A 25,747-nucleotide genomic window follows, 5' to 3' on the forward strand; every position below is an offset into this window, starting at 1 on the left:
CTAAATGATTCTATGATGAGGTCAGCTGCCCAACACTGGTACAAATTATCATGTTGACCACTCATTCATTTACTGCAAGAGTGGTCAGGAACAGCCTGTCTAGGGAAGTGGCAGAGTCACTGTCCCTGGAGATGTTCAAGAAATGTGTGGACATGGTACTTGGGGACATGGTGTAGTGGCCACGGTGGTGCTGGGTTGATGGCTGGACTTGATGATCTCAGAGGCCTTTTCCCACCTTGAATCTATGATTCATTGCCTCCCTCTGTTCCATTCCACCTGTCCAATGCCCCTCAAGACTTGGGGCAATACTGCTTCATTGACACTTCACTGCTGAGTCTTTATATCCACACTTTAGCCACCACCAGCCCTCATCTTCAGAAGACACCAGACACCAGCTCTGTCATTTGCATAATTACTTTGTTGTCTTTCTACACTTGTATTAATTAGACAGAAAGATGAGGCTTGGCATTCACAGCGCTGTGAGTAGTGGCTTTTTTATCTATCAGCTGTTCCAAAATCACAATTAAGTGATTAGTTCTATGCTTACTCAAGATACATTTGCACAGTTTTGAGGCAAAATGAAAAATAACTTAAAAAATATATAATTCTGAGTAGATGGAATCATAGAATCATTTCAGCTGGAAAAGACCAAGAATGACTTCCCTTAGGCTTATGTGGTTAACACTCAAAACAATTAAAAAAGAAGCCCAACCTAAAAAACCTGAATATTTTTGTAACCCCCTTTAAAGAATAAAAATCAAAGACAACTTCCATTGAGAAAATGTTTCAAATTCTCATTATTTCAAACATTCTGAGGGTTGGATCTTCAACTCCAGCAGCTAGGAATAAACAAGGCGGCTTCCCAGCGTTTCTAATGCCACACACAAATTGATGGGATGAGAATATTAATGAGGTTTTTTAAAACAACAAAAGCTTTAGGCCAGGTCTTTTCCCCAAGTTCTATTTTTACCCAACTATAAAGCTGCAAACCCCCAAACGCAATAACAGAAGTTGTAACAGCAATGAAGCAGGTAACTCTGCTTCCAGACTTTGCCTAAACCATACCTGTTCCAAAGTCACAGATTCACAGACAAATGGAATTGTTTGGGTTCGAAGGGACCTTAAAGATCATCTAGTTCCAACCCCATCATGGGCTGGGACACCTTCCACTAGATCAGCTTGTTCAAGGCCTCATCCAGCCTGGCCTTGAACACCTCAAGGGAGGGGGGCATCCACAGCCTTCCTGGGCAACCTGTTCCAGTGTCTCACCACTCTCACTATCAAGAGTTTCTTCCTAATCTCCAGTCTAAATCTACCCTCTTCCAGCTCAAAGTTACTGCCCCTCATCCTATTACTACAAGCCTATGTAAAAAGTCCCTTCCTGGCTTTCTTGTAGCATCCTTCAGGTACTGGAAGGCTGCTTTGTGTTCCCTGAACCTTCTTTTCTCCAGGCTGAACAGCCTCAACTCTATCAGCCTGTTCCCAGACAGAAGGTTCTTCAGCCCTCTGACCATCCTGACCCTCTCTTGACCCACTCCAGCAGCAGCATGTCCCTCTTATGCTGGGGGCACCAAAACTGGATGCAGTACTCCAGGTGGGGGTCTCAGCAGAGCAGAGCAGAAGGGCAGAATCCCCTCCCTGTCCTGCTGTTCACACTGCTTCAGACGCAGCCCAGCACACAGCTGCTTTGTGGGCTGTCAGTGACCATTGATGGCTCATGGTGAGTTTTGCATCAACTGACACCCCCAAGTACTCCTCCAGACTGCTATCAAGCCACTCCCTGCCCAGCCTGGATTTGTGCTTGGGATTGCCCTGACCCAGGTGCAGGACCTTGCACTTGGCCTTGAGGTTGGCATGGGCCCACCTCTCAAGCCTGTCCAAGTCCCTCATAAGCCAAACTGGTTCATACTTTTTTTTTTTTTCAGAGCAACAATCACCTCAATCACTCTGCAATGAACCCCTGGGCACAGAAAATGGATTAACTCATCTTTGTGATGCTTTCTAAAGCACAGGACCTTTAAATAATACAACATTCACTGACAGAGGAGAGCAAATTACCGTACCAAACATCCTCTGCGTCTTCGTCACACTCCGCCCCAAACTGGCAAATGTCACAGGTCGATGTCTCTTTTTGACTGGTTTCACCTGAGCCTTCATTGACTGTTTGATGGAAAGGAGAAGAATACACATTAGTATGGACAGGCAAGCACTTTTCTCTCCAGAAAAATCCATTCATTGTCTCAGCTTCATGCGCCACTCACAGAGGCATTGCTTGACCAACTGACAGCATCCTGCATGAGGCCAATAGGGAGATTTCTGTGTTGGTCTGTGGTAAATTCCCTGCCTTATAGAATTAAAAGAGAAAATGGGTAAAGACCTTTGGTCTTCCTTGTCCACTTTAACAATGACCCCTTCAAGCTGCAGCCTGGGAACACTGTGTTATCACCAAGCCTCACTGCTTTGTTCACTTGGAAAACAAGCACAAAATCGAAGTGGAGGGGGTTGGAAGGGACCTCAGGAGATCATCCAGGCTAGCCCTTCTGCTAAAGCAGGTTCACCTAGATCAGGCTGCACAGGATCCTTCCAGAGAAGGAGATTCCACAGCCTCTCTGGACAGCCTGCTTCAGGGCTCCACCACCCTCACACCAAAGAATTTTCTCTTTAGATTCAAGTGAAACCTCCTTGGTTCCAGTTTGTGTCCACTGTCTGTTGCCCTGTCACTGACCACCATTGAAAACAGCCCAGCACCATCCTCATGACCTCCACCCTTTAGATGTCGATCAGCATGGTAAGATCCACTCTCAAGTCCTCCCCAGGCTAAGCAGATCCAAGTCTCAGCCTCCCTTCCTCACAGAGATGCTCCAGGCTCCTCAGTATCTTCAGGGCTTTCTGTTGGACTGTCTTCAGTAGTTCCCTATCTCTCTAGAACTGGGGAGTCCAGAACTGAATGCACTACTCCAGATGTGCCCAGACTAGGGCAGAGTAGAGGGGGCAAAGAACCTCCCTCACCTTGCTAGTTAGACTCTTCTTAATGCAGCCCTTAATGGCAGAATGTTAACAGCATCACATGCTGCCTTGTGTCCTTCACCAGTGAAGGCCTTTGGATGGATCTTTGGGTGGGGTGTTTTCCTGGAAAATGTTTGGAATTAGCTGCCTTGAGGTGCAATCTTGCCTGTTCCAACGGCAAAACATTCTTCTCTTCAGAGGTACAGCCATAAGCCCCAAGGACTAGTTATCTCCAGCAGGAAGGATTTAGTGTTGTCCAGAGGAGGGGACAATCTCCAGCATAGGTTACATTTGAAATCCAGGAACCTCAACACCAGTGCTTGCAGCTGTGTGAGGTTTGCACCTGGCTTTCAAGTAAAAAACATGAAGGGACTGAGGGAAAAGTAAAAATACATGTGGAAGAGGACTGGGAGAAAAAAATTACTTTTGAGCAGGGCCTGTTGTAACAGGACAAGGGGTGAGAATTTGAAACTGAAAGAGGGAGATTTAGTCTAGACAGAAGGAAGAAATTTTTACAGTGAGGGTGGTGACACCCTGGCCCAGGTTGCCCAGAAAGGTGGTAGAAGCCCTATCCCTGGAGACATTCCAGGTCAGGTTGTTTGTGGCTCTGAGCCACCTGCTCTAGTTGCAGATGTCCCTGTTGACTGGGGGGGGGGGGGGTTGGACTGGATGATCTTTGAAGGTCCCTTCCAAACTAAACCATTCTATGATCTATGGGCAGAAGCCTTCTCAGGCCAGCCAGGCACTCCTCACCTCTCAGGAATATGACAATTGCTCTAGTTCAGAAGGGTGAGAAGCTCCTTTGTGGAAAAGAGCTGTAATTTATTTGTTATTCTGCAAATCACTTCCCTTACATTTCCTGTTAATTAAAAACATATGCCTTTTTTTTTCCCCTCCATGTAATGTTTCTATTTATAACTGCCCACTTAAGTGTGCTCTGACCAAGGACTTCATATGGCTCCACATCATAAGCTGAGTAAAACAGCTTCTTCAGTCATTAAAGGAAGGCATTTGAAAGCTTGAGCATGCTAAAGAGAAGCAACTGAGCATCCAGGCTCAGCCACAAAGCAGTTCCTTATTCCTACTGGAAAATAATAGTTAATGCCTTCATCTTTCCCTGAAGAAGCTCTGCTCCAGCATTGCTCCAGCATTCAGCGTGCGTGCTGTCATTAAATGTCCAAGCATGCAGCAGCCTGGATTCACAAAGACAGCTGTTTACTCCCCTCTCTCTCTCTCTTTCTGTTGTCAGTAACCAGAGATAATATTATTCTTCACACATCCTTAAGGTGCCTTTTCTCTCCCTCCACAAACAAACACACTGGGCCCTGCACCCAGGCCCCAGACTGACACACACAGGGGCTTGTTTTCCCCATGCTGTGCTCTGATAAATCTGGACATTGAGATTCGGTCAGGCTGGAGAGCTGGGCAAAGGGAAACCTCATTAAGTTCAAGAAGGACAGGTCCTACATCTAGGGAGGAGTAACAGCAGACACCAGTACAGAGTAGGGGTCACCCTGCTGGAAAGCAGGCCCTTGGAGAAAGACCTTGGAGACCTAGTGGACAGCAAGTTCTCCATGGGACAGCAATGTGCCCCTGTGGTCAAGAGGGCAAATGGTATCTTGGGGTGTATTAGTAAAAGTGTGTCCAGCAGGGCTAGGGAGCTTCTCCTCCCCCTCTACTCTGCCCTGGTGAGACCACACCTGGAATACTGTGTCTAGTTTTGGGCTCCCCAGTTCAAGAGAGACAGGGATATGCTGGAGAGAGTCCAAAGGAGAGCTATGAGGATGATTAGGGGACTTGAACATCTCTGCTATGAAGAGAGACTTCAAAACTGGCCTGGATGCATTCCTGTGCAGCCTGCCCTAGGTGACCCTGATTTGGCAGTGGGGGGAAGGACTCAATGGTCTCTGGAGGTTCCTTTCAGCCCCTAACATTCTGTGATTCTGTGATCTTAGGAAGAGTTATTATCCTAATATTTCCTGCTGTTTTTCAGCTCAAGGACTAGTAGATGCTCATTGTCTAAGGGGACTCTCTTTTCTCTTTTTTCCCCTGTTGCTGCACTTGCTGATTTGCAGTTACATTCGTGTCTCAACCGAAAAAAAATGGTTATCAAGAATAACCTAGTTTATAGAGTTCTCTTTCAATTATACAGAGAGGGTGTTTCTCTTTTTCTCGTGCACATTACATAGTTCTGATGGTAGCAATGGCATTTAGGTTTAATACCAAGACCCGGTAGGAATGAAGCAGGGCTCCGGGGATGCTAACGGCTGAAGCCCACTCCTTGCTCACACAACTGGGAAACGTTAAGGTGCAAGTTCCTGTTCATATTAGCACAATTAGCAACTTCCAGAGGTCAAGGAAATGCGCTAGAATAGGTCAGAAGGTCACACAGATTATCCGAAAGTCACCTCAGAGACTCTCTCTATCTCCTAAGCAATGTAAATTGTTTAGCTGGGAAGGCACTGCACACAATTTACAGAGTCAAGGGACTGTGGAAACCACAACAGCTCCTGTTTTAACCATTTGGTCCTTTCCCAGTGTTCTCACTACATTCAGATCAGATGGTCAAGATTTCAGGAATATCTCAAGCCCCATAAGAAAGAAACCATTGTGGAGACATTGTACTTTACTTCCATAGCTGAAGAACCAGACTAAAAGTGTCATCAGTAGATAGGTTTGACTCCATGCTTATGTCCTGTAATATCAGGAGAAAAATAAAAGGCCCAAACTGTCCCCCTGACACAGATATCTCTCTCTTTACAATTCAGTGTCTTGGAGTCCAGAGCCTTCTGTAGGTGCTACAACCCCAACAATTCAAGCTATGGATTTATCCACACAGGTTCTCAGACTTGTACTCTATTAGGAGTTGATAGCTGGCAGGTTAGCTGGCATAACAAACGCAAACCGACGTCTCTGGATGTTGACCTACCACCACCACGCCCACTAAGCCATGTCCCAACGTGCCATGTTCACGTGGCTCTTCAACACATCCAGGGATGGTGACTCCACCGCCTCCCTGGGCAGCCTCTTCTTTTATCTGACCACTCTTGCAGCAAAGAAAGTTTTCCTAGTGTTCAACCTAAACCTGGTGCTGCTTGAGGCCATTTCCTCTCATTCTGTCACCTGACATTAGGGAGAAAAGACTGACACCTACTTCACTCCAACCTCCTTCCAGAGAGAGAAATGTAGAAAGCAATGAGGTCTCCCCTCAACCTGCTTTTCTGCAGGCTTAACAACCCCAGCTCCCTCAGCTGCTCCTCACCAGACACAGGTCTCCAGACCCTTCACCAGCTTTGTTGCCCTTCTCTGGACATGCTCCAGCCTCTCAATGTTACAGGTTAAGGAGATGAGCTCAGCATGATGCAAACACCTAACAGGGTTTTGGGGGAGAAAGCCAGCTTGGACTTCAGATAAAAGGAGCTCTTATCTTCATGCCAAAGACCATGCAGATATAGCCTGGCATTGCTTTGATGCCAGTCAGACACAACTTATGCTTGTTCCCAGCTCTTATATTTATACTCTGACTTGCAGGTTGTATTTTTCCCCTTAAAATCACAGCTGGGGGATTATCTGAAGGTGTAAAGATCTCAGTTTCTATGTATATTTGTTCTGATAGGGATGTCTAAGCTTTAAGGCTGTGCAGAACAAGCTTGTGAATAAAATAAATACCAGAAGGTATCAAATTGGATATTGTTGTTTTTAACTGATCATCTCGGAAGGGCTAACACATGGATTGTCATCCCTGGGGAATAATGAGCTTATGTCAAACAGGGAAAAAACCCAAACTTCTGAAATAGCTTACTCCTGTGCAGGGCTGAACTCACCCCCACCTGGTGATGAAGGCTCCAATTCTGCCCTGGATACAGTTTATTTTGTGCAAGAAAACTGCCTGAGAAGAGTGCTGCCACTCTCTGTACTTCCATCTTTATTTGTCCTTTCCTCTACAACCCAACACTAGCAAGTCTGCTGCTAAACCATGCTCCTCAGCACCATGTCTGCAGGTGTTTAAAATACCAACAGGGATGATGATTCAACCACTTTCCTGAGCAGCCAGTTCCAGGGCTTGACAGCCCTTTTTCCAACAACTGGAGCATCTCTCCAAGAGAGGCTGAGAGACCTGGGGCTGTTTAACCTGGAGAAGAGCAGCTTGAGAGGGAATCTGATCAGCACTGATCAGTATCCAAAGAGTAGAGAACACGAGGATGGGGCTGGGCTCTTTTCAGTTTTGCCCAGTGACAGAACAAGGGGTAAGAAGTATAAACTAGAACAGAGGAGGTTTCACTTGAGCTTAAGGAGAAACTTCTTTGGTGTGAAGGTGCCTGAACCCTGGAGCAGGCTGCCCAGAGAAGTTGTGGAGTCTCCTTCCCTGGAGAGATCCCAAATCTCTCTGTGTATGTTCCTGTGCAATCTGATCTAGGTGTATCTGCTTTAGCACTGGGGGTAGAGTAGATGATCTCCCAAAGTTCCTTCCAACCCCTACTATGCTGGGATTCTGTGATTCTGTAACTGGACTTGTGCAGGTGCACCCAGCTCTGAAGTTAGTACATGACCTCCTTGGGGACTTGCCTGTGTTTGTACAGGAGGGACCGGATTCAATCCTTACTCAAAGTTTATTTAATCCGAATAACCAGCATGTGCTTGTTTCTGTCTTGTGCACATCCCTGCTGTTCCCACAGTGTCTTTGATAAAAAATTAAATGCCATTAGTTGAGGACAGTTTCTCCCAGAAAATATCTCTGAAGGCATTTCCAGAGGAATGGTTCATTGAATAAAACCCTATTGTATGCTTCCTGAATGCTGACACCAAACAGCTGTGATCATTGCACATGTCTATGGTCCCCCTCCAAAATCTAATGTTTTCCTGGGGCCTGTGGGATGCCAACACCACAGACTGATGGAGGTGTACAATGACCAGCATCAACAGCCTTTGCAAGCTTGAGGAAGGGGAGGATCACTTAATTTTGCCAAGAGCTTACCCTCATAAACAGCTTTGAGTAAAAAAAGCCCAGTCGCACATGGGGACTATTCATCTCTGCCTTGCATTAATTTAATTTTAAACAGAAATCACTTCCTTGCAGGAGGATTTTCAAGGAATAGACACAGCCTGTTGTACAAACATGTCTGACATGCTGCCAAAGCTTTTGTGGCAGCAGCCCTTGCTCTCCTGTAGCTCAATACACCCAACAGGCACAAACAAAACAACCAAGTGGATGTGCCCACAGCTGGATGGATGCAATGTGATGGGTCACCAACCAAGGGTGGTATTAAAGGGGTTGCAAGGAGATGACTGTAGTCTTAATTGAAAGGACCAAAAAATTTTTCAGGTTCAAGGAGAAATAGAAATAGATGCTGTGCCATTCCTCTCTCAGGCTGGTTTGCCTGGCCACATGGATTACTAAACTCTGGTACTGTTATCAAGGAAAATGGGAAGCTGCAGGGCAGGGAAGAACCTGAGATGGAGCGCTGTGTCCAGCTCTGGAGTGCTCAACACAGGAAGAACATGGACCTGCTGGGTCCAGAGGAAGGCCATGAAGATGATCAGAGGTCTGGAGCATCTTCCCTTTGGGGACAGGCTGAGATTTGAGAAGAGAAGGCTCCAGGGAGAACTTAGAGCAGCCTTCCAGTACATGAAAGAGGCTACAAGAAAGCTGGGGAGGGACTTTTTACAATGGCTCGTAGTGGCAGGATGAGGAGCAATGGTTTGAAACTGGAACAGGGCAGATTTTGGCTTCGGATTTAGGAGGAAGTTCTTTACTGTGAGGGTGTTAAGACACTGGAGCAGGGTGTCCTGAAATGTGGCTGAGTACCCATCCCTGAAGATATTTGTGGTCAGGCTTTTTAGGGCCCTGAGCAACCTATCTAGTTGGAGGTGTACCTGCTCAGTGCAGGAAGCTGGGCAAGATGACCTTTGAGGATCCCTTCCAACCCAATGGTTTCTATGACAACATTTTTCTTATTGCCATAAAAATGGCCATCAAAAGGGAGAAGAATCAAGCATGAACTGCCTGACAGCCCTACGTACCATATGTGAGGGGATTACGCCAGGCTTGAAACCCCCTTCCTCCCTTCTGCAGTCTCTCCCTGCAGACCACCAAAGACCTCCAGCCTCTTCAGGCTCTGCTAAAAAGCAGGGACTGGTTCAAATCCTTCCTCTTCCTCTTGTACACCTGGGCAGAAGCTGCATCCCACACTGCCTGAGACAGGAGCTGCCAGGTATGTTATGCTTGAAGCACCAAAGACACGATGCCAGAGCAACCTGAAGGACAGGCCACATGGACTCCACACATGCCGTAGCCTTGCGCTTACAGCAAGCTCTATCAAGCAAATATTGCATCAGACACAGGTTCAGTTAGAGGAATATGAGTCAGCAGCGGTCTCCTCTGCAGGTGAAGGTGCTGCAGTTAGTTATAAACCACAGAAATTGCCTGTCTGTGCTTTCCCTGACCTCTGTCAAGAATTACCATCCCACCTGAGGTTCTAGGCAGAGAGAAACCTGGATCACTAAATTCAGATAAACGCAGTGAAAAAAGGTAAGGAAGGATCCAACCTGTGATTTCTCAAAGCCTAAAGTAAGGGTCTCAGATGGGTGATGTGACTTCCCAGGGCTTTCCACACTGAAAAGGTGCTTTATCCAGCTTCCTACCTGGTGGGAAGATTAACAGAAGAGCTGATGTGAACCCTTACAGCTCCTCGTCTTTCAAGAAGTGGAATGAAAGGGACAGAGATAAAACCTAAAAAAGCTGTCTGGCTTTTACTTGGTGACTACTTCACTTTTAAGGTCTTTTTCACTTAGCTATTGATTTAAGTCTGTGTATCCTTTTGAATATTAGTATGGCTAGCAAGATAGCAACATCATACATAAAAATGTTCTTTATTCCAGAACGGATGAAACTCCCAGTGGTAAAAGAAGATTTAGGTATCTCTGAAGATTTCTTATCGCCATGCAACATAACTCTCTAATGGTTCAGTGCCTTGGAGGGTCATCTGAGATCACTTAGCACATAAATCAAATAGATGGCAGGCTATAAGAGAGGAAGCCTATAGCAATTTCATGTCTTTGCTCGCAGACATCAAATTTATCTTTTAGGCAGACTATAGAGGAGATAATATGCCACTCCATTTAAGCCACTGAAGAAACCCAAAAATCTGGGTATTAACCAATTTTAGGAAGCTGCTCTTAGTCTTGCCTGATCCTGGGAAATGACTGGGTTTAAATCCTAAAACGGGGACTGCAGACACCAGACCTGGTTCTGATTTACACCAAGGCTTCTGTAAATCACTCCAGCAATGGAAGGGAGTGGGAGCCAGTGGAAGTCCAATTTCCTTTATGTCCCATTTACATATCAGGTGGTGTAAAGTAGCTCTACTGTAAGAATGACTCGACGCTACCTTTCAGTGAATATAACCAGAGGAGAAGTCTTCTTCTCCCACTCTGCTTTTCATCCATGTTGCATTCCTTCTGTTTATTTCTGCAGTGCAAATGCAGGTTACTCACAATTAAGTGCTCTGGCAGGGAGGTTGGACTGGATGATCTTTTGAGGTGCCTTCAAACCCCCAATGTTCTGTGATTCTAAGTGAGAGATGGAACTGCCCTGGAGCTCAGAAGCTGAGAAGATACGTGCCAAGCTCATGCTCATTCTCAGAATAAGGCAGCTCCGTCAGGTGCCACAATGGGTAGTCAAAGCCCATGATCATCCAGGCTGCACTCTCATGGTTGGGTGCTCTGCATCTAACCCTCCGCCACCTCAGTGGTCAGCCTGTATGCAAAGGGTGATCCCCAAGCCCCCTTCCTGGCTCTTGCCCCAGAAGAATTTAGTATCTCCCCAGTAGCATTTCCTGATCTGCAATTGTCATCACTGAGCGGATCCTTTAAACTTGCACAACCAGGGCTCATCCCTGCCTTTGCTCCTTTCTCTGTAATTAAGGATATCCATCCAAAAATAAAAAAGTAGTCTTCTGAGGAGCAGCTGAGGGACCTGGGGTTGTTCAGCCTGGAGAACAAGACGCTGAGGGGAGATCTCATTGCTCTCTACAACTCCCTGAAAGGAGGCTGGAGCCAGGTGCTCGTTGGTCTCTTCTCTCAGCTAACAAGTGATAGGTTAAGAGGAAATAACCTCAATTTGCACCAGAGGAGGTTGAGGTTGGACACAAGGAACAATTTCTTCCCTGAAAGGGTTGTCAAGCTGTGGAACAGGCTGCCCAGGGCAGTGGTGGAGTCCCCATCCCTGGACGGTTTTAAAAGTTGTGTAGATGTGGTGCTGTGGTTTAGTGGTGACCTGGCAGTGCTGGGTTAATGGTTAGACTTGATAATCTTAAAGGTCTCTTCCAACCAATATGATTATCTGACTATGATTCTATTCTCCAACACCAAAACACACTGCATCATTTAATTGCAAGAAAATGGTTAGCAATAAGATGACCTTTAGGGACAAATGGGAAACAAGTCAGTTGAAACATGTTTTTCCTTTTCATTCCCATCATTAGTGGGCAGGCTGAGGCCTTGCTTGAGTAGCACCATTATTGGCTTCTTGTTCTCCTTGGTTTATGGTTTGTGCAGTGGAATTGTCATGTCCATGACAAATACTGGCAGCACTGCTGACAGCCTAAGCAAAGGGCAAGGGAGTTCATGAGCAGCACAGCCACTCCTGGAAGGGTAGCAAAGATTTAGGAGAAGAAGCCTTCATGGGCCAGCTCTGTGGATAAACTGGGGATCTGCTTTTGTGCTGTCACCTAAAATTTAGGTGACTGTGCAGGGCAAAACCTCCCAGACTTTCACTAACAGGACAAACAAGTTTGTGACACTTGAAACTCAGCCTTTATAGGAGCAGAGGAGAAACGTGGATCTGAATCCATTCACACTGGGATGATGTTGCCCTTCTGAGTATGATTGTACGGATGTGTTTATGGTATAGGAGGAACCATATGGCAGGAAAGGTTTAAACATTTAATCTCACTTAGCTTCAATGCACTGCATACACAGAGAATTGGAAGCCCAGCAGGAAAATGCCAGATTTCATTCTCACTTAGTCATGATTAACCTTTATGAGATTGCTCAGAGTTTTGTCACCTGCAAAGTCATTCAGGACAGGCAGGCTGTGCAAGTCCTGGCTCTCTGCTTTGGTCAAGGTGATGCAGCTGCTGAGGTCCAGCTCTCTGAGGGCTGCGCTGCCCTTGAAAGGCAGTGAGTGCATCCTGCTCCGTATCTTCCCCTGAGTATGGAAATGGATTGACCTGCAGGACAGCAACTCCACAAAGACCTTGAAGTTCTGGTGGACAAGCTCACCATGAGTCAGCAATGTATCCTTATGGCCAAGAAGGCCAATGGTATTCTGGAGTGCATTCAGAAGAGTGTGGCCAGCACGTTGAGGGAGGTTCTCCTCTCCCTCTGTTGTGCCCTGATGAGACCACATTTGGAGTACTCTCTCTAGTAGTGGGCTCCCCAGTTCAACAGGGACAGAGAACTACTGGAGAGACTCCAACAGAAGGCCACAAAAATGCTGAGGGGACTGAAGCATCTATCTGACAAGGACAGGCTGAAAGACCTGGGCCTATTTAACCTGGAGAAGGCTGAGGGGATCTTCTCAAAGCTGATCCATAGATAAATGGCAGGGATAAAAGGATGGGACCTAAGTGGTGCCCAGTGGCAGGACCAGGAGCAACGGGTGCAGACTATAACATATGAGGTTTCACCTGAACATAAGGAAAAACTTTGCTGTGAGAGTGCTGGAGCCCTGTAGCAGGCTGCACAGAGAGGTTGTGGAATTTCCTTCTCTGGAAACTTTCACAACCCACATGGATGTGTTCCTGTGTGTCCTGCTGTAGGCATGCCTGTTTTAGCAGGGGGGTTGGACTAGGTGATCTCCAGGGATCCTGTCCAACCCCCACCATTCTTTGATTCAGTGAAAGTGTGTAGTCTTTGAATCATTTTGGTTGGAAGAGACCTTTAAGGGATTATAGGGAGTGAAGGACCTGAAGGGACTCTCCTCCTGCAACTGCACTTTGCGTTGCTCAGATGGGTCCAGCTTGGAGCAGCCTGAACACCAGCAGACAAATGCAAAACAAATAACTGATAGGTCTCACACTTTCCAAATATGCTCTTTCTCATTAATATTTATTCCCACACACAAGCACTTTAGCTATATCCACTGATTGCATTACCATTGCAGAAGTGTAATTAACAAATTAAAAGGGAGGACTGTGATTCAGTTTAATTTGGGGAAAATCTTTAAAACTTCAAATAAATAAATAAATAAATAGTCTGAAGTTTGAGGATCATTCTCCTCTGATATTCATTTTAACAGCTTGGAGATGCTCTAAAAGAAATGCTTTCATCAAAATGAACCTGTCCTGAGAGTGCTGCAGTAGGGGCATAACCAGGCACTGAAATAAATAAAAAGCAAACAAATGGAAGCAATCCAAACAGATGCTAAAGCAGACAGAATCATAGAGTGGTTTGGGTTGGACCTCCAAAGTTCATCTAGTCCAACCTCCCTGAAGTCAGCAGGGACATTCTCCACTAGAACAGGTTGCTGACAGTCTTGTTGAACCTGACCTTGAATATCTCCAGGGATGGGGTCTGAACTACCTCCCTGGGCAACCTTTTGCAGTGTTCTACCACCCTCATGGTGCAGGACTTATTCCTAACATGCAATCTAAATCTCTTCTTCTCTAATTTCAAATCATTGCCACTCATTCTACCACTGCAGGCACAAACAGTCCATCTGCAGCCTTCTTGTAGCCCCCCTTCAGACACCAGAGAACACATGAAGGTGCCTCAGCATGTAAAGAGGAAGGGGAGCAATGCCAGTTGGAAGCTGCTCAGGTTGATTTGAGCCTGTTAGCTTACAAGATCATAGGAAATCCCCCCAGAACACACATGCCATCAAGCCAGGTGAGAGCCAATGCAACAAACATTTGTTGAAGGGAACAAGGTAGAAAATCTCTCCTGCTTGCTGCCATTCCAGATGCTTGTGTGATAAACCAAAGCATCTCCACTAAGTGAATCAACCTTTGCAAGAGCAGCCAAAGTTTGAGTGCTTTTCTCTCCCAAACCCAGCTGAGCATACCTGAAAGAACAGCTGCAAAATGCAACCTGCTTCCCCTCCCATCCCCTCCAAAAAAACACCTTCCAGGTGATCCAACATTCTGAGAAACCATAATCATTAAGGATTGATCACACTAATACAATTTTCTGGATGGCTTATTAACCTACTAAGACATGTTTTTCTCTACTTCCCTTCATTAGCGACAGCAATAATTAGGTAAGGACAGAGTAGCAGAATTGATCATATGCTAGTGCCGAAGGGGACAGAGAATGGATCATGGACATTTAGCACAATGTTCTCCAGACCTGAGATGCATTCATTATATTTGGTAACACAGCTATTTTCTGTTTCTGATAGAAGGAATCCATTAATGTAGCTATTGTACAATAGAAGGTTATTTTTCTTCAATTCCAGCACAGATTTTTTTTTCTCTGAGAAGTTCATCATACAAAACGAGACAAGCAAACACCTCTGTCTCAAGTACCTACTGATACCACAACGCCTTCCTGATTTCAGTCTTGACCACAGGTCTGCTCATGAAAGCAGTGCTTTGAAAGCAGAGTGGCCACAAAGCTCTGGCTGGGAAGTGGAGAAGGCAGTTACACTGGGACACCTTCCTCAATACTCTGGGTCAGCTTCACACAGCCTTCCTGCTGATGGCCACCCAGGTCGCCAGAACAAAGCATCTGCAGCTTCCAAATACTTACAGAGGTAAGTGAATAGCAGCTGCACTCCAAAAAAGTCAGAGAAACACAGAATCACAGAATTGTTTCAGTTGGAAAAGCCCTCTGAGATCATCAAGTCCACTCATCAACCTATCACCACCATGCCCATCAAATATGTCCCGAAATATGTCCACACATTTTTGTAACCCTTCCAGTGACAGTGACTCCACCACCTCCACAGGCAGCCTGCTCCAATGCCTGCCTGCCGTTAAGACCACGTTAAGGTCCCTCTTGTCTGTCTGTAACATCAATAGCAAAAGCACTGTCAGCAAGCAGGCTGGGGGATGAAGGAGCAGCCATACAAAGCCTTGGTGCTTGCATGCTACCCCTCACCTTCCCGTCCAGACACCCAAGTGCCATGGCCCTCCTCTCTCTGTTGGACACTGTCCAGTAGTTGCCTGTCTCTTTTGAACTGGGAAGCCCAGCACTGGCCTCAGTCCTCCAGATGTGGCCTTACCAGCACAGAGTAGGAGGAGAACCTCCCTTGACCTGCTGGCCACACTCTTCTGAATGCACTTCAGGATCCCACTGGCCCTGTTGGCCACAAGGGAACATTGCTGGCTTACGATGAACCTATTGTCCACCAGCACTCCCAGGTCCTTCCCCATGGAGCTGCTTTCCAGCAGGACACCGCCTCACCTTCCCTGGTGAATTACTTTTCCCACAGCACCCTGCAGGTGTGAGAGCCACAAAGCTCACCAGACGATTAATTCTTTCCTGGCTTTCCCTGCGCTCTCACCCAATGGGAGCAGCAGGCAGCTCTCTGTAGATAAAAAGCATTACAGGGAGCTGACATTACAAACTTGGCACTCCAGTGGCACACTGCACAAACAAGGGATGGGAAGATCTGCCAAAGCCAGAGCCAGAGATAATGCGAAAAGCATAAACCCAACATATTGACCTTATTTAAGCCTACAGAGCAGAACACTGGGCTATTCCAGGCAGAACTGCTGAGAACACTCAGCATTCCACATGCACACACACGTTTGCTTTAAATCCATAACTCACTTGCCTCTTGCAATCCCCCCTCTTCAGATGCAAGATCCAAAATAATGATTATATCAGTCATTGCTTAATACATTCAACTGTGGCCCTGATTTTCATGCATGAATGGTCATTTACATATCATTACCCATCATGCCATCCACTCAGGATTCTTCTTGCTAAATAGAGTCATACATTTTGAGTTGTCATCTGAAACCAAAAATGCTTCAAAAGGGGAGGTTTCGTTTCTTGTTATCTCTGCTCTTAGTGGCTAATAGATCAGAATATGAAAATGAAGACTTCCCAGTCTGTGTGACAACTGACACTGTGAGAAGATCTTTAAGAGGAGATGCCATCCAGAGGGACCCAGACAGGCTGCAAAGGTGGGCAGAGGAAAATCTCAAGAGGTTCAATAAGGCAAAGGGAAAGGTCCTGCACCTAGGTCAGGGAAATCCCTGATGTCAATCCAGGCTGGGGAATGATGAGATTGAGAGCAGCCCTGCAGAATAGGATTTGGGGGTGCTGGTGAATGAGAAGCTGGACATGAGCCAGCAAAGGGCACTTGTAGCCCAGAAGGCAAATGGCAGCCTGGGTTGCATCAAAGCAACATGGCCAGCAGATGGCAAGAGGTGATTCTGCCCCTCTGCTCTGGTGAGACCTCACCTGGAGTACTGCGCCCAGCTCTGGAGCCCTCAACACAAGAGACATGGACCTGATAGAGTGGGTCCAGAGGAGGGCCACAAAAATGATCACAGGGCTGGAACGCCTCTTCTTCAATGACAGGCTGCAGGAGCTGAGGTTATTCAGCCTGAACAAGAGAAGACTCCTGGGAGATCTAATAGCAGCCTTCCAGTACCTGAAGGGGCCTACAAGAAGGCTGCAGAAGGACTGTTTACAAAGGCCTGCAGTGATAGGATGAGGGGAAATGGTTTGACATCAGAGAAGAGCAGATTTAGATTGGATGATAGGAAGAAATATTGCACCATGAGGGTGGTGGAACACCGCAACAGGTTGCCCAGAGAGGTAGTTCAGGCCCCATGCTGGGAGACAGCCAAGGTCGGGCTTGACAAGGCTCTCAGCAGCCTGATGTAGTGGAGGATGTCCTTGCTGACTGCAGGGGGGTTAGAATAGATGAGATCTGGAGGTTCCTTTCAACCCAAACCATTCAATGATTCTAAAGAGGCAATCAGCAGAGGATTTTTCCCAGTTTTGGTAATGCAGATAAACAGAAGAAGCTGAAGTAAAGCAAGGAGAAGCAGAACCAACAAGGACTTATTTTAGGATGACAGAAGAACGTGCTGTAGCATGTGGTGAAACAACTTCTATTTTCCTAATGGAAGTCCTTGTTGTGGGGACAAAGATAGTGCCACCTTAGGAAGACCACCATGGACACGAGATGCAGTTAGAAGATTTCCATGAATTAATTTTCAATTAATATCACCCATGGCCACAATAAAGGAAAGAATTTTTTGTTCCCTTTCTCTAGCTACTCTTAAAAGTAATTTTCTGCTATGTTTAATTAGGAAATTTCTCTGCAGAAGGGATTGTGATAGAAGATTAATTCTCCATTTCCTCACCCACTGTGTCAGTAGACTCAAGTGGACACTCTAAGCCCCAGTTAAATATGCTGAGGATGATCAAGCACGGAGCTCCTCTCGAGAGGTCACATCTGCAGCCTGTACAGCTCATTTCAAAACAATAGAAACAAGTTAGCAAACAGCATCTCTCCATGGTGCAGCACTGCAGAAGAACCATTACAAGTGCTTCATGGGTTGAGGGTTCACCATGCTGGCTGAGAGGCTTTGCTATCACAGCTAATGATACTGAAAGCTGCCAAGGGAGAAACAGCATTTCCACAGCTGCTGAGGTTCTGGGACTTTTACTCCTCCTCACCATATGATTCTATCTCCTCACCAATAATGACTCTAGTATTCACATTCCTACAGTTATACATCACAGAATCATAGAATGGCATGGTGCTGTCCACGTGAGTTTTACATCTCTCCAGAGGAGGAGACTCCACAGCCTCTCTAGGCAGCCTGTTCCAGGGCTCTGGCACCTTCACAGTGAAAGTTTTCCCTTATGTTCATGTGGAGCATAAAGGAAAACGCTGGACATCACTGAGCAGGACCTGGATCCATCCTCTTGACTCTGCCCTTCACATCTTTATAAACATGAATGACTTCACCCCTCAGGCTCCTCTTCTCCAAGCTAAAGAGGCCCAGCTGCCTCAGCCTTTCATTACAAGGGAAATGTTCCACTGCCTTCAGCATCTTTGTGGCTCTATGCTGGACTCTTCCAAGCAGTTCTCTGAGGTTCTTCTTGAAGTGAGTGGCCCAGAACTGGATACAATATTCCAGATGTGGCCTTGCCAGGGCAGAGTAGAGCAAGAGGAGAACCTCTCTTGAAGTATTCGCTACACCCCCTCAGATGCACCTCAGGATGCCATTGGCCTTCTTGGCCACAAGGGCACATTGCTGGCTCATGGTCATCCTGTTGTCCATGGTGGGGGTTGGAAGGCACCTCTGGAGATCATGCAGTTCAAACCCCTTTTAAAGCAGGGCCACCCACAGCACATTGCCCAGGAATGCATCCAGGTGGGTTTGGAATCTCTCCACAGAAGAAGACTCCACAACCACTCTATGCAGCCTGTCCAGGGCTGTAGCACTGTGAAAAGAAAGAAATTTCTCCTTCTGTTTAAGTGAAACCTCCTGCAATCTAGTTTGTACCCACTGCCCTTTTTCCAATCACCAGCCACACCAAGAGCCCAGCCTTATCTTTTTTGTCAAGTATGAAACAGCAATTAAACAAGAAATGGTAAACTGTGCACAGGTGGGTTACATAGCAAAGGGGGTTTTGTTGTTTGGTTGGGTCTGGGGTGGGGTTTTTTTTAAAGTAAATAGACAAAGGACACAAATTGTCTTTGTTTTTAATTAGGAATGGAGGCAATGAGCTGTTTACACTCAGGGCATAAAATCCTCTGAATAGTGCATTGCTGCCAGTGTTGAGCAAATATTGGGTTAATGCTTTCGAAACCTGAAATCCAAGCAAGGCCAAGAGCAATTATTCAGGGGAATCTGAGGCTTACAAGATAGTGGAACACATGAGATGGTACCCTTTGACAGAGAGGGTAAGCAATTTTCCCCAACAGTTTTATTAATGGAGTGGCTGAACATCAAAATGGAAAAAGGAACAATGTAGAGGAGGAAAGGCAGACATGCAGCCTAGGAGAGACTGAGAGCCATGCTAATTGATTAGCTAGGACCAGATTGGTTTAATACAATAGAAGTTGTCAGTACAGACCTCCTGGGGACAGGAAAGGTCACAACAGGACAACTGGCAGGAAAAACGTGGAACACCAAAGAAACGTAATTTACAGTTCCATTGTGGGCTTAAAACCACAAATTGACATTGGAGTGCTGCACCCAGTTCTGATGCCCACAGCGTAAGAGGTATGAGGAGCTGCTGGAATGGGTCAAGAGGAGTGCCATAAACATGGTCAGAGGGCTGGAGCACCTCCCAAACAGGGACAGGCTTAGAGAGTTAGGGCTGTTTAGCCTAGAGAAAAGAAGGCTCTGGGGACACCTTAGAGAAGCCTTCCAGTACCTAAAGCTGGGGAAAGACTTTTTACAAGGGCTTGTAATGATAGGATAGAGGACAATGGCTTTGAGCTGGAAGAGGGGAGATTAGGAAGAATTTCTTGACAGTGAAGGCGGTGAGACACTGGAACAGGTTACCCAGGGATGCTGTGGTTCAGGGCCAGGTTGGATGAGGCCTTTAGCAACCTCGTCTGGTGGAAGGTGTCTCTGCACATGGTGGGGAGATTGGAACCAGATGACCTTCAAGATCCCTTCCAACACAAACCATTCTATGACGAATTTTGGCTAGTCTGCAGCCTGTTTATTCCCCTCTGGTTTTGACACGTTTATAAGACCATCTTATCCCACTCTTGATGCTTCTCTGGTTTCTTGTAAGGAAATGCTCCAGCAGAGCATTTAAGAGCAGGCAGCCACCTGGGTGGAGTTGAAGGGAGGGCTGCAAGGCTGACAGGAATCAGAAAACACAATCCTTTCCATGGCCAGCTCTGGAAAATTTCCAGAAATGGAAAATTTCCATTTTGGAAAAGAGAAGCCTAAAAAGAGACCAGGTCTGCTATCAAGAGGAATGGTAAAAAGACTGCTATAAAAAGAAGGATAATCAATTGTTCTCCACATCCACTTTTCCTGAGACAAGAATGAATGGATATAATTTACAGCAAAGGAGATTTAAGGCAGATAGAAGGAATTTTTTTAATTTCCACCACCCCATCCCCCCCAGCTTCTAAGAATTACCCTGTACTGAACAGGTTGTACCTGAACGAAGCTCAGAAGTGGCTTCTGAGGCTGGTCCATGCAGACCTCAGCAAGGGATGGTCTAACTATAGCTGTTCCCATCAGACTTGAGAAGGATGGACGAGATGATCAGTTGAAGCTGCTTCCAGAACTGTCTGTGACTGCATCATGCCTTTTCTCTAGGCTAAGCAGGGCCTGGGTTCCATGCTGTGCACAGCTCAGGTTTTACTTGTGCGTTACAGGTTGAGGACTAAGAGATAAAAAGTCCTCCAGGGGCTAGACAGTGCAGGGGGAGGCAGAGGATATCATCATTTTTGTTATTCCATCCCATAATCCTGCAACTCTACATAAGCAGACTTCACAGCCTGCTCTCGCTCTTTCTCCCTCTTCCCCCGGCACGGGCAGCTGCTGTGAGCTCCGTGGGGGAGTGCAGCTCTCCTGCAGCCTCTGTGGCAAGCTGAATTCTTGCTGCGTCACTGGGCCTGCTGAGGCCTACTCAGGGACACTGAGGCCGGGGAGCCCTGTCGGGGGGAAGGGGCAGTTTGGCCTACTCGAGGCCTACTGAGGCTGGGGGGGGGGGGGGAAGATTTTGTCCTAGTGAGGCTTTGTAGGCCCAGGTGGAGAACTGTGATGAGGCTGATTCTGGTTTGTGTGTATCACAGAATTTCAGGGGTTGGAAGATATCGAAAGATATCCAGTCCACCCCCTGCCAGAGCAGGATCACCTACACCACATACCAGAGCACACAGGAACACAGCCAGGCTTTGAATCTCTCCAGAGAGGAAGACTCCACAAGCCCACTGGGCAGCCTGTTCCAGTGTTCATAGAATCAAAAAGGTTGGAAAAGACCTCAAAGATCATCAAGTCCAGTCTGCCACCCAAGACCTCATGACTACCAAACCATGGCACCAAGTGCCACGTCCAGACCCCTCATGAACACCTCCAGGGACAGTGACTCCACCACCTCCCTGGGCAGCACATTCCAATGGCAAATAACTCTTTCTGGTAAAAACTTTCCTCTCACCTCAAGCCTTAACCTCCCCTGGTGCAGCCTGAGACTGTGTTCCCTTGTTCTGGTGCTGGTTGCCTGGGAGAAGAGACCAACCTCCACCTGGCTACAACCTCCTTTCAGTTAGTTGCAGAGAGCAATAAGGTCTCCCCTGAGCCTCCTCTTCTCCAGGCTAAGCAACCTCAGCTCCCTCAGCCTCTCCTCATAGGGCTTGTGCTCGAGGCCTCTCACCAGCCTTGCTGCCCTTCTCTGGACATGTTCCAGCAACTCAACATCTTTCCTAAACTGAGGGGCCCAGAACTGGACACAGGACTCAAGGTGTGGCCTAACCAGTGCTGAGTACAGGGGCACAATGACTCAGTATCATAGTATCATAGTATCTTCTCTGCTCCTGCTGTCCACACTATTTCTGATGCAGGCCAGGATGCCATTGGACTTCTTGGCCACCTGGGCACACTGCAGGCTCATGTTCAGCCTACTATCAACCAGTACCCCCAGGTCCCTTTCTGCCTGGCTGCTCTCCAGCCACTCTGACCCCAGCCTGTAGCACTGCATGGGATTGCCATGGCCAAAGTGCAGCACCCAGCACTGGACTTGGTGCATGTCATCATGTTGGACTCTGCCCATGTGTCCAGCCTGTCAAGGTCCCTCTGCAGAGCCCTCCTACCCTCTAACAGATCAACACCTGCTCCCAGCTTGGTGTCATCTGCAAATTTACTAATGGTGGACTGTCACCTTCACAGTGAAAAAATTCTTCCTCATATGTACATGAAACTTCCTATGCCTCAACTTCCACCCACTGCCCCTTGTCCTGTCATTGGGCACCACCAAGAAGAGCCTGGCTCCATCCTCTCCAGACACACGGTTTATGTATTTATAAACATTGATGAGGTTACCTCTCAGTCTCCTCCAAGCTGAGAAGCCCCAGCTCCCTTGGTCTCTCCTTGTACAGATGATGTTCCACTCCATCATCCTCATGGCTTTGCACTGGACTCTTTCAAGTAGCTCACTGTCTTTCTTGAAACGAGGGGCCCAGAACTGGACACAATATTCCAGATGCAGCCTCACCAGTGCAGAGCAGAGAGGGAGGAGAACCTCTCTTGACCTACTGGTCACCGCCCTTCTAATCCACCCCAGAATGGCATTGGCCTTCCTGGCCCCAAGAGCACATTGCTGGCTCATGGTCATCCTTCCATCCACCAGGGCCCCCAGGTCCCTTTCGCCTTCACTGCTCTCCTTCCCTTTGACCAGTTCACATATATTACCTTTATGCCTTTAAATCTTTTATACTTTTGGTTACTTTTGTAAATAGCATTTTCCATCTACCCTCCAATTCTGTGTGAGTGTTTTTATTTACTTCTTTGGGGTAAAATACTTTCTGTCCTTTCACCCTGGGCAGCTGGTGCCTCAAACCAGGACACTTGTGCCAGTTCCCAGCCAAACCACAGGACATTTTTGGTAGCAAAAGAAAAACATCATTGTGACAGCTGGGTGGCAGAAGGCTGCCCACATAATGGGACACCATATATTTTTGCATAAACTCTAGAAGTTCCTGATTCCTGCCAGTTCAGAGGGTCTGAATTTCACCTAGGACCTTGTGGAGAAGACTTCAGCTCTTTTTCTGATCCCAAAGAGGTATGGGAGCTAACCACATCTTCCTCCTCCCTCATTGGTTTGGAAATATCTGTTCCAGTTGACTAAATGTTTGTTCCATGACAATAAAAGACCTTGTAGAGAAAAGGTGCAGAACTCTTTCAAGGGACAAAAAGACAAAAACCAGGGAGGTTGTGAATGTCTCCTTCCAAGGCCAGGTTGGATGAGGTCTTGAGCTGCTGAGTCTAGTTGAGAGGCATCCCTGCCCATGGCAGAGGGGTTAGTCTCTTCCAACCTGAGCCATTCCATGATTCTGTGAAACCAGTGTGGAAGCCAACCTGTGATGGAAATGATGTCACTGTCACCACTGATGCTGGGGACAGAGACGGGGGAAGTCCCAGACTGGACTCAGCAGCAGATGGAAACCAGATTCAGGAGCTGGATTTGAGAACTGGATTCAGGAACTCATGGATTGGGATCAAGGGCACAATGGACAGAGTCCTCCTTAGACATTGTCCATTGAAGAAGAGGCTGGACACTGCTGATCCCTCAGCTTGATGCTGAAGATGACATCCAGGGGAGGCAGCCTCTTGTTGCTTAGTTCAGGGTTACCTGTTCTGTCTGCTCCTCCCCTGCAGGTGCCACCTTTGACTTACTACAACCCAAGGTGGGCAAAAGATGTGTCAGTGCCCTTAGTCTGCAGCACAGCCCTTGGAAGTGACTCTCTCCATAACGTTCTCTTTGCTAGCAGCAGGCTCTGCAAACCTGCCCTGAACTGCAAAGTGCCTCAGTGAGCAGTGCCTGAGCTGAGAAGTTGCAGCACTGAGCAGAATCTGTTCTGGTCTAGCCCAAAGCAGGATAGTTTCAGGGCTATCACTCAGTTACACAGGTAAAACCTGGGGTAGTGAGGTCCATTGTTGTTCAGGGTGGAGGTCCTATCCAGTAGCCTGCTACCATCAACCCTAACCAATGCTACTCATCATGGCCTTTGTGGTGGCTGCACCTGCACATGCAAAGGGCAGGTGACAGAGGAAATGAAGCTCCATATGCCAACTCCAAAACTGCAGACAGCAAAGCTGAGCATCTTGGGGAGCCCTGCTTCCAATCAGAGTAGACTGCAACTGCCCAAATGTGTGTCAGGAGCCTCCAAGGCCCATGCAGCAACTGAGAGCCAAGTGGTGCAGAGGGCTTGCAGCCACCTTTATTCTGCATCCCCCAGAGCTGTGCTTTGATGCTCTATCTGCCGGAGGCACAGCACAAACCCCATCTCCTCTGTCCTATTTCCAAGGAGCGAGCAGAGCCCTTTTTACTGCATAGCCAGTCTTTAGAGGTTTATGGAATCTCAGCATGGTCAGGTTAGAAGGGACCTCTGGAGATCATCTAGTCCAAACCCCACTAAAGGAGGTACACCTAGATCACGTTGAACTGGAATGTGTCCAGGTAGGGTTTGAAAGTCTCCAGAGAAGCAGACTCTGCAAGCTCTCTGGGCAGCCTGCTTGAAGGCTCCAGTACCCTCACACCGAAGAATTTTCTCCTTAAGTTCAAATGAAACCTTCTGTGTTCTCATTTGTGCCCACTGCCGCTTCTCCTACCACAAGGCACCACTGAAAAGAGTCTGGCTCCATCCTCCTGTCCCACACCCTTTAGCTCTTGCTGAGCATTGATCAGATCCCCTCTCAGGCTGCTCTTCTCCAGATAAACAGCCCCAGGTTTCTCAGTCTTTCCTCCTCATAGAGATACTCCAGGCCTCTCAACATCTTTGTAGGCTCTGGTAGACACTCTCTGGTAGTTCCCTCTCTCTCTTGAACTGGGGAGCTCAGAAGCAGTCTCTCAGCCTCTGGTGTTTGTAGCTAGCACCCACACTATGGAGGTGCACACAGAGTGTGCGTTTCCCCCCTCCTTTTTCCTTTGTGAGCAGTGGGGTATGGGGCAGAAGCACAGCTTCTTTGCATGGTGATCACACAGCCTTTCAGAAAGGAAACACAAAATGATGAATCAGAAGGGCCAAACATGTCCCTCTGTCATAGCCAACAAGCATGCATATGCCATGTCAATGTCTGGTCACTCTTGTAATTAGCTGTTAAAGCTGAATGGGCAATTTTCAGGCCAAAGTACATAAAATGCATGAACATATGAACGATGCACACAGCAATTAAGTATAACAGATGCACAGCTCCTGATCACCTTCAGGTTTTTCTCTCTACTTAGTGTTTGGGGTTCTCAACCTCTTTATCTGTACCAGTGCAAGAGGGCACAACTGGAGGCAGAAAATGGTGAGCTGAGTAACTCGCAGCAAGGCACGTTCTTTGTAAAATGAAACTTTCTCTTTCCCAAAACCCTGAGGTAATGGGTCCAGTTCTGGGCTCCCCAGTTCAAGAGGGATAGGGAGATATTGGAAAGAGTCTAACAGAGGGCCACAAAGATGCTGAGGGAACTTGGAGCATCTCTGTGAGGAGGAAAGGCTGAGACACCTGGGACTGTGGAGTCTGGAGAAGAGCAGCCTGATGAGATCTGATCAATGCTCAACAAGAGCTAAAGGGTAGGTAGCAAGAGGATGGGGCCAGACTCTTTTCAGTGGTGCCAAGGAACAAACTGGAATCCAGAAGGTTTCACTTGAACTTAAGGAAAAACATTTTTAGTGTGAGAGTGCTGGAGCCCTGGAGCAGGCTGCTCAGGTTGTGTAGCCTCTTCTTTGGAGGAATTCCAATCCCAACCAGATATTTAGATGCTGGGCAACCTGCTGTGGGTGACTCTGTTTTGGCAAGGGAGTTGGACTGGATGATCTTCAGAGGCCCCTTCCAACCCCCATCATGCTGAGATTCTGTGATGGAAAAAAAATCTGCAGTGAATTCTGACGGGGAAAAAAAAAAAACCAGAAAGAAAGGGCATAATAACAAATGTGTCTCACATGACAGCAGGGAGAAATGAAGAGTCTGACTGAGGTCCTGTTCTAATCAACAAGACTCTCTTCATTAACTTTGAGAACAATCCCATTAAACTCTTTAGGTTTGGTTGAGTAGATACAGCACAGAGTTAAGAAGCAAGAAAGCCTAAT

General features: G+C 47.0%; 1 protein-coding gene across 1 annotated transcript in view; it reads right to left on the reverse strand.

Moving 5' to 3' along the window:
- TMEFF2 (transmembrane protein with EGF like and two follistatin like domains 2) overlaps positions 1-25,747 on the reverse strand; it is a 162,144-nt gene that overhangs the window by 63,376 nt on the left and 73,021 nt on the right. The window contains exon 5 of the mRNA XM_068137974.1: positions 2,064-2,160. Within this exon, the coding sequence (XP_067994075.1) occupies positions 2,064-2,160 (97 nt within the window). The remainder of the gene's footprint in view (positions 1-2,063; positions 2,161-25,747) is intronic.

The sequence above is a fragment of the Melanerpes formicivorus genome, unplaced genomic scaffold, assembly GCF_026170545.1.
Source record: "Melanerpes formicivorus ecotype bairdi unplaced genomic scaffold, bMelFor1.0.p_v2 SCAF_5, whole genome shotgun sequence".
NCBI lineage: Eukaryota > Metazoa > Chordata > Aves > Piciformes > Picidae > Melanerpes > Melanerpes formicivorus.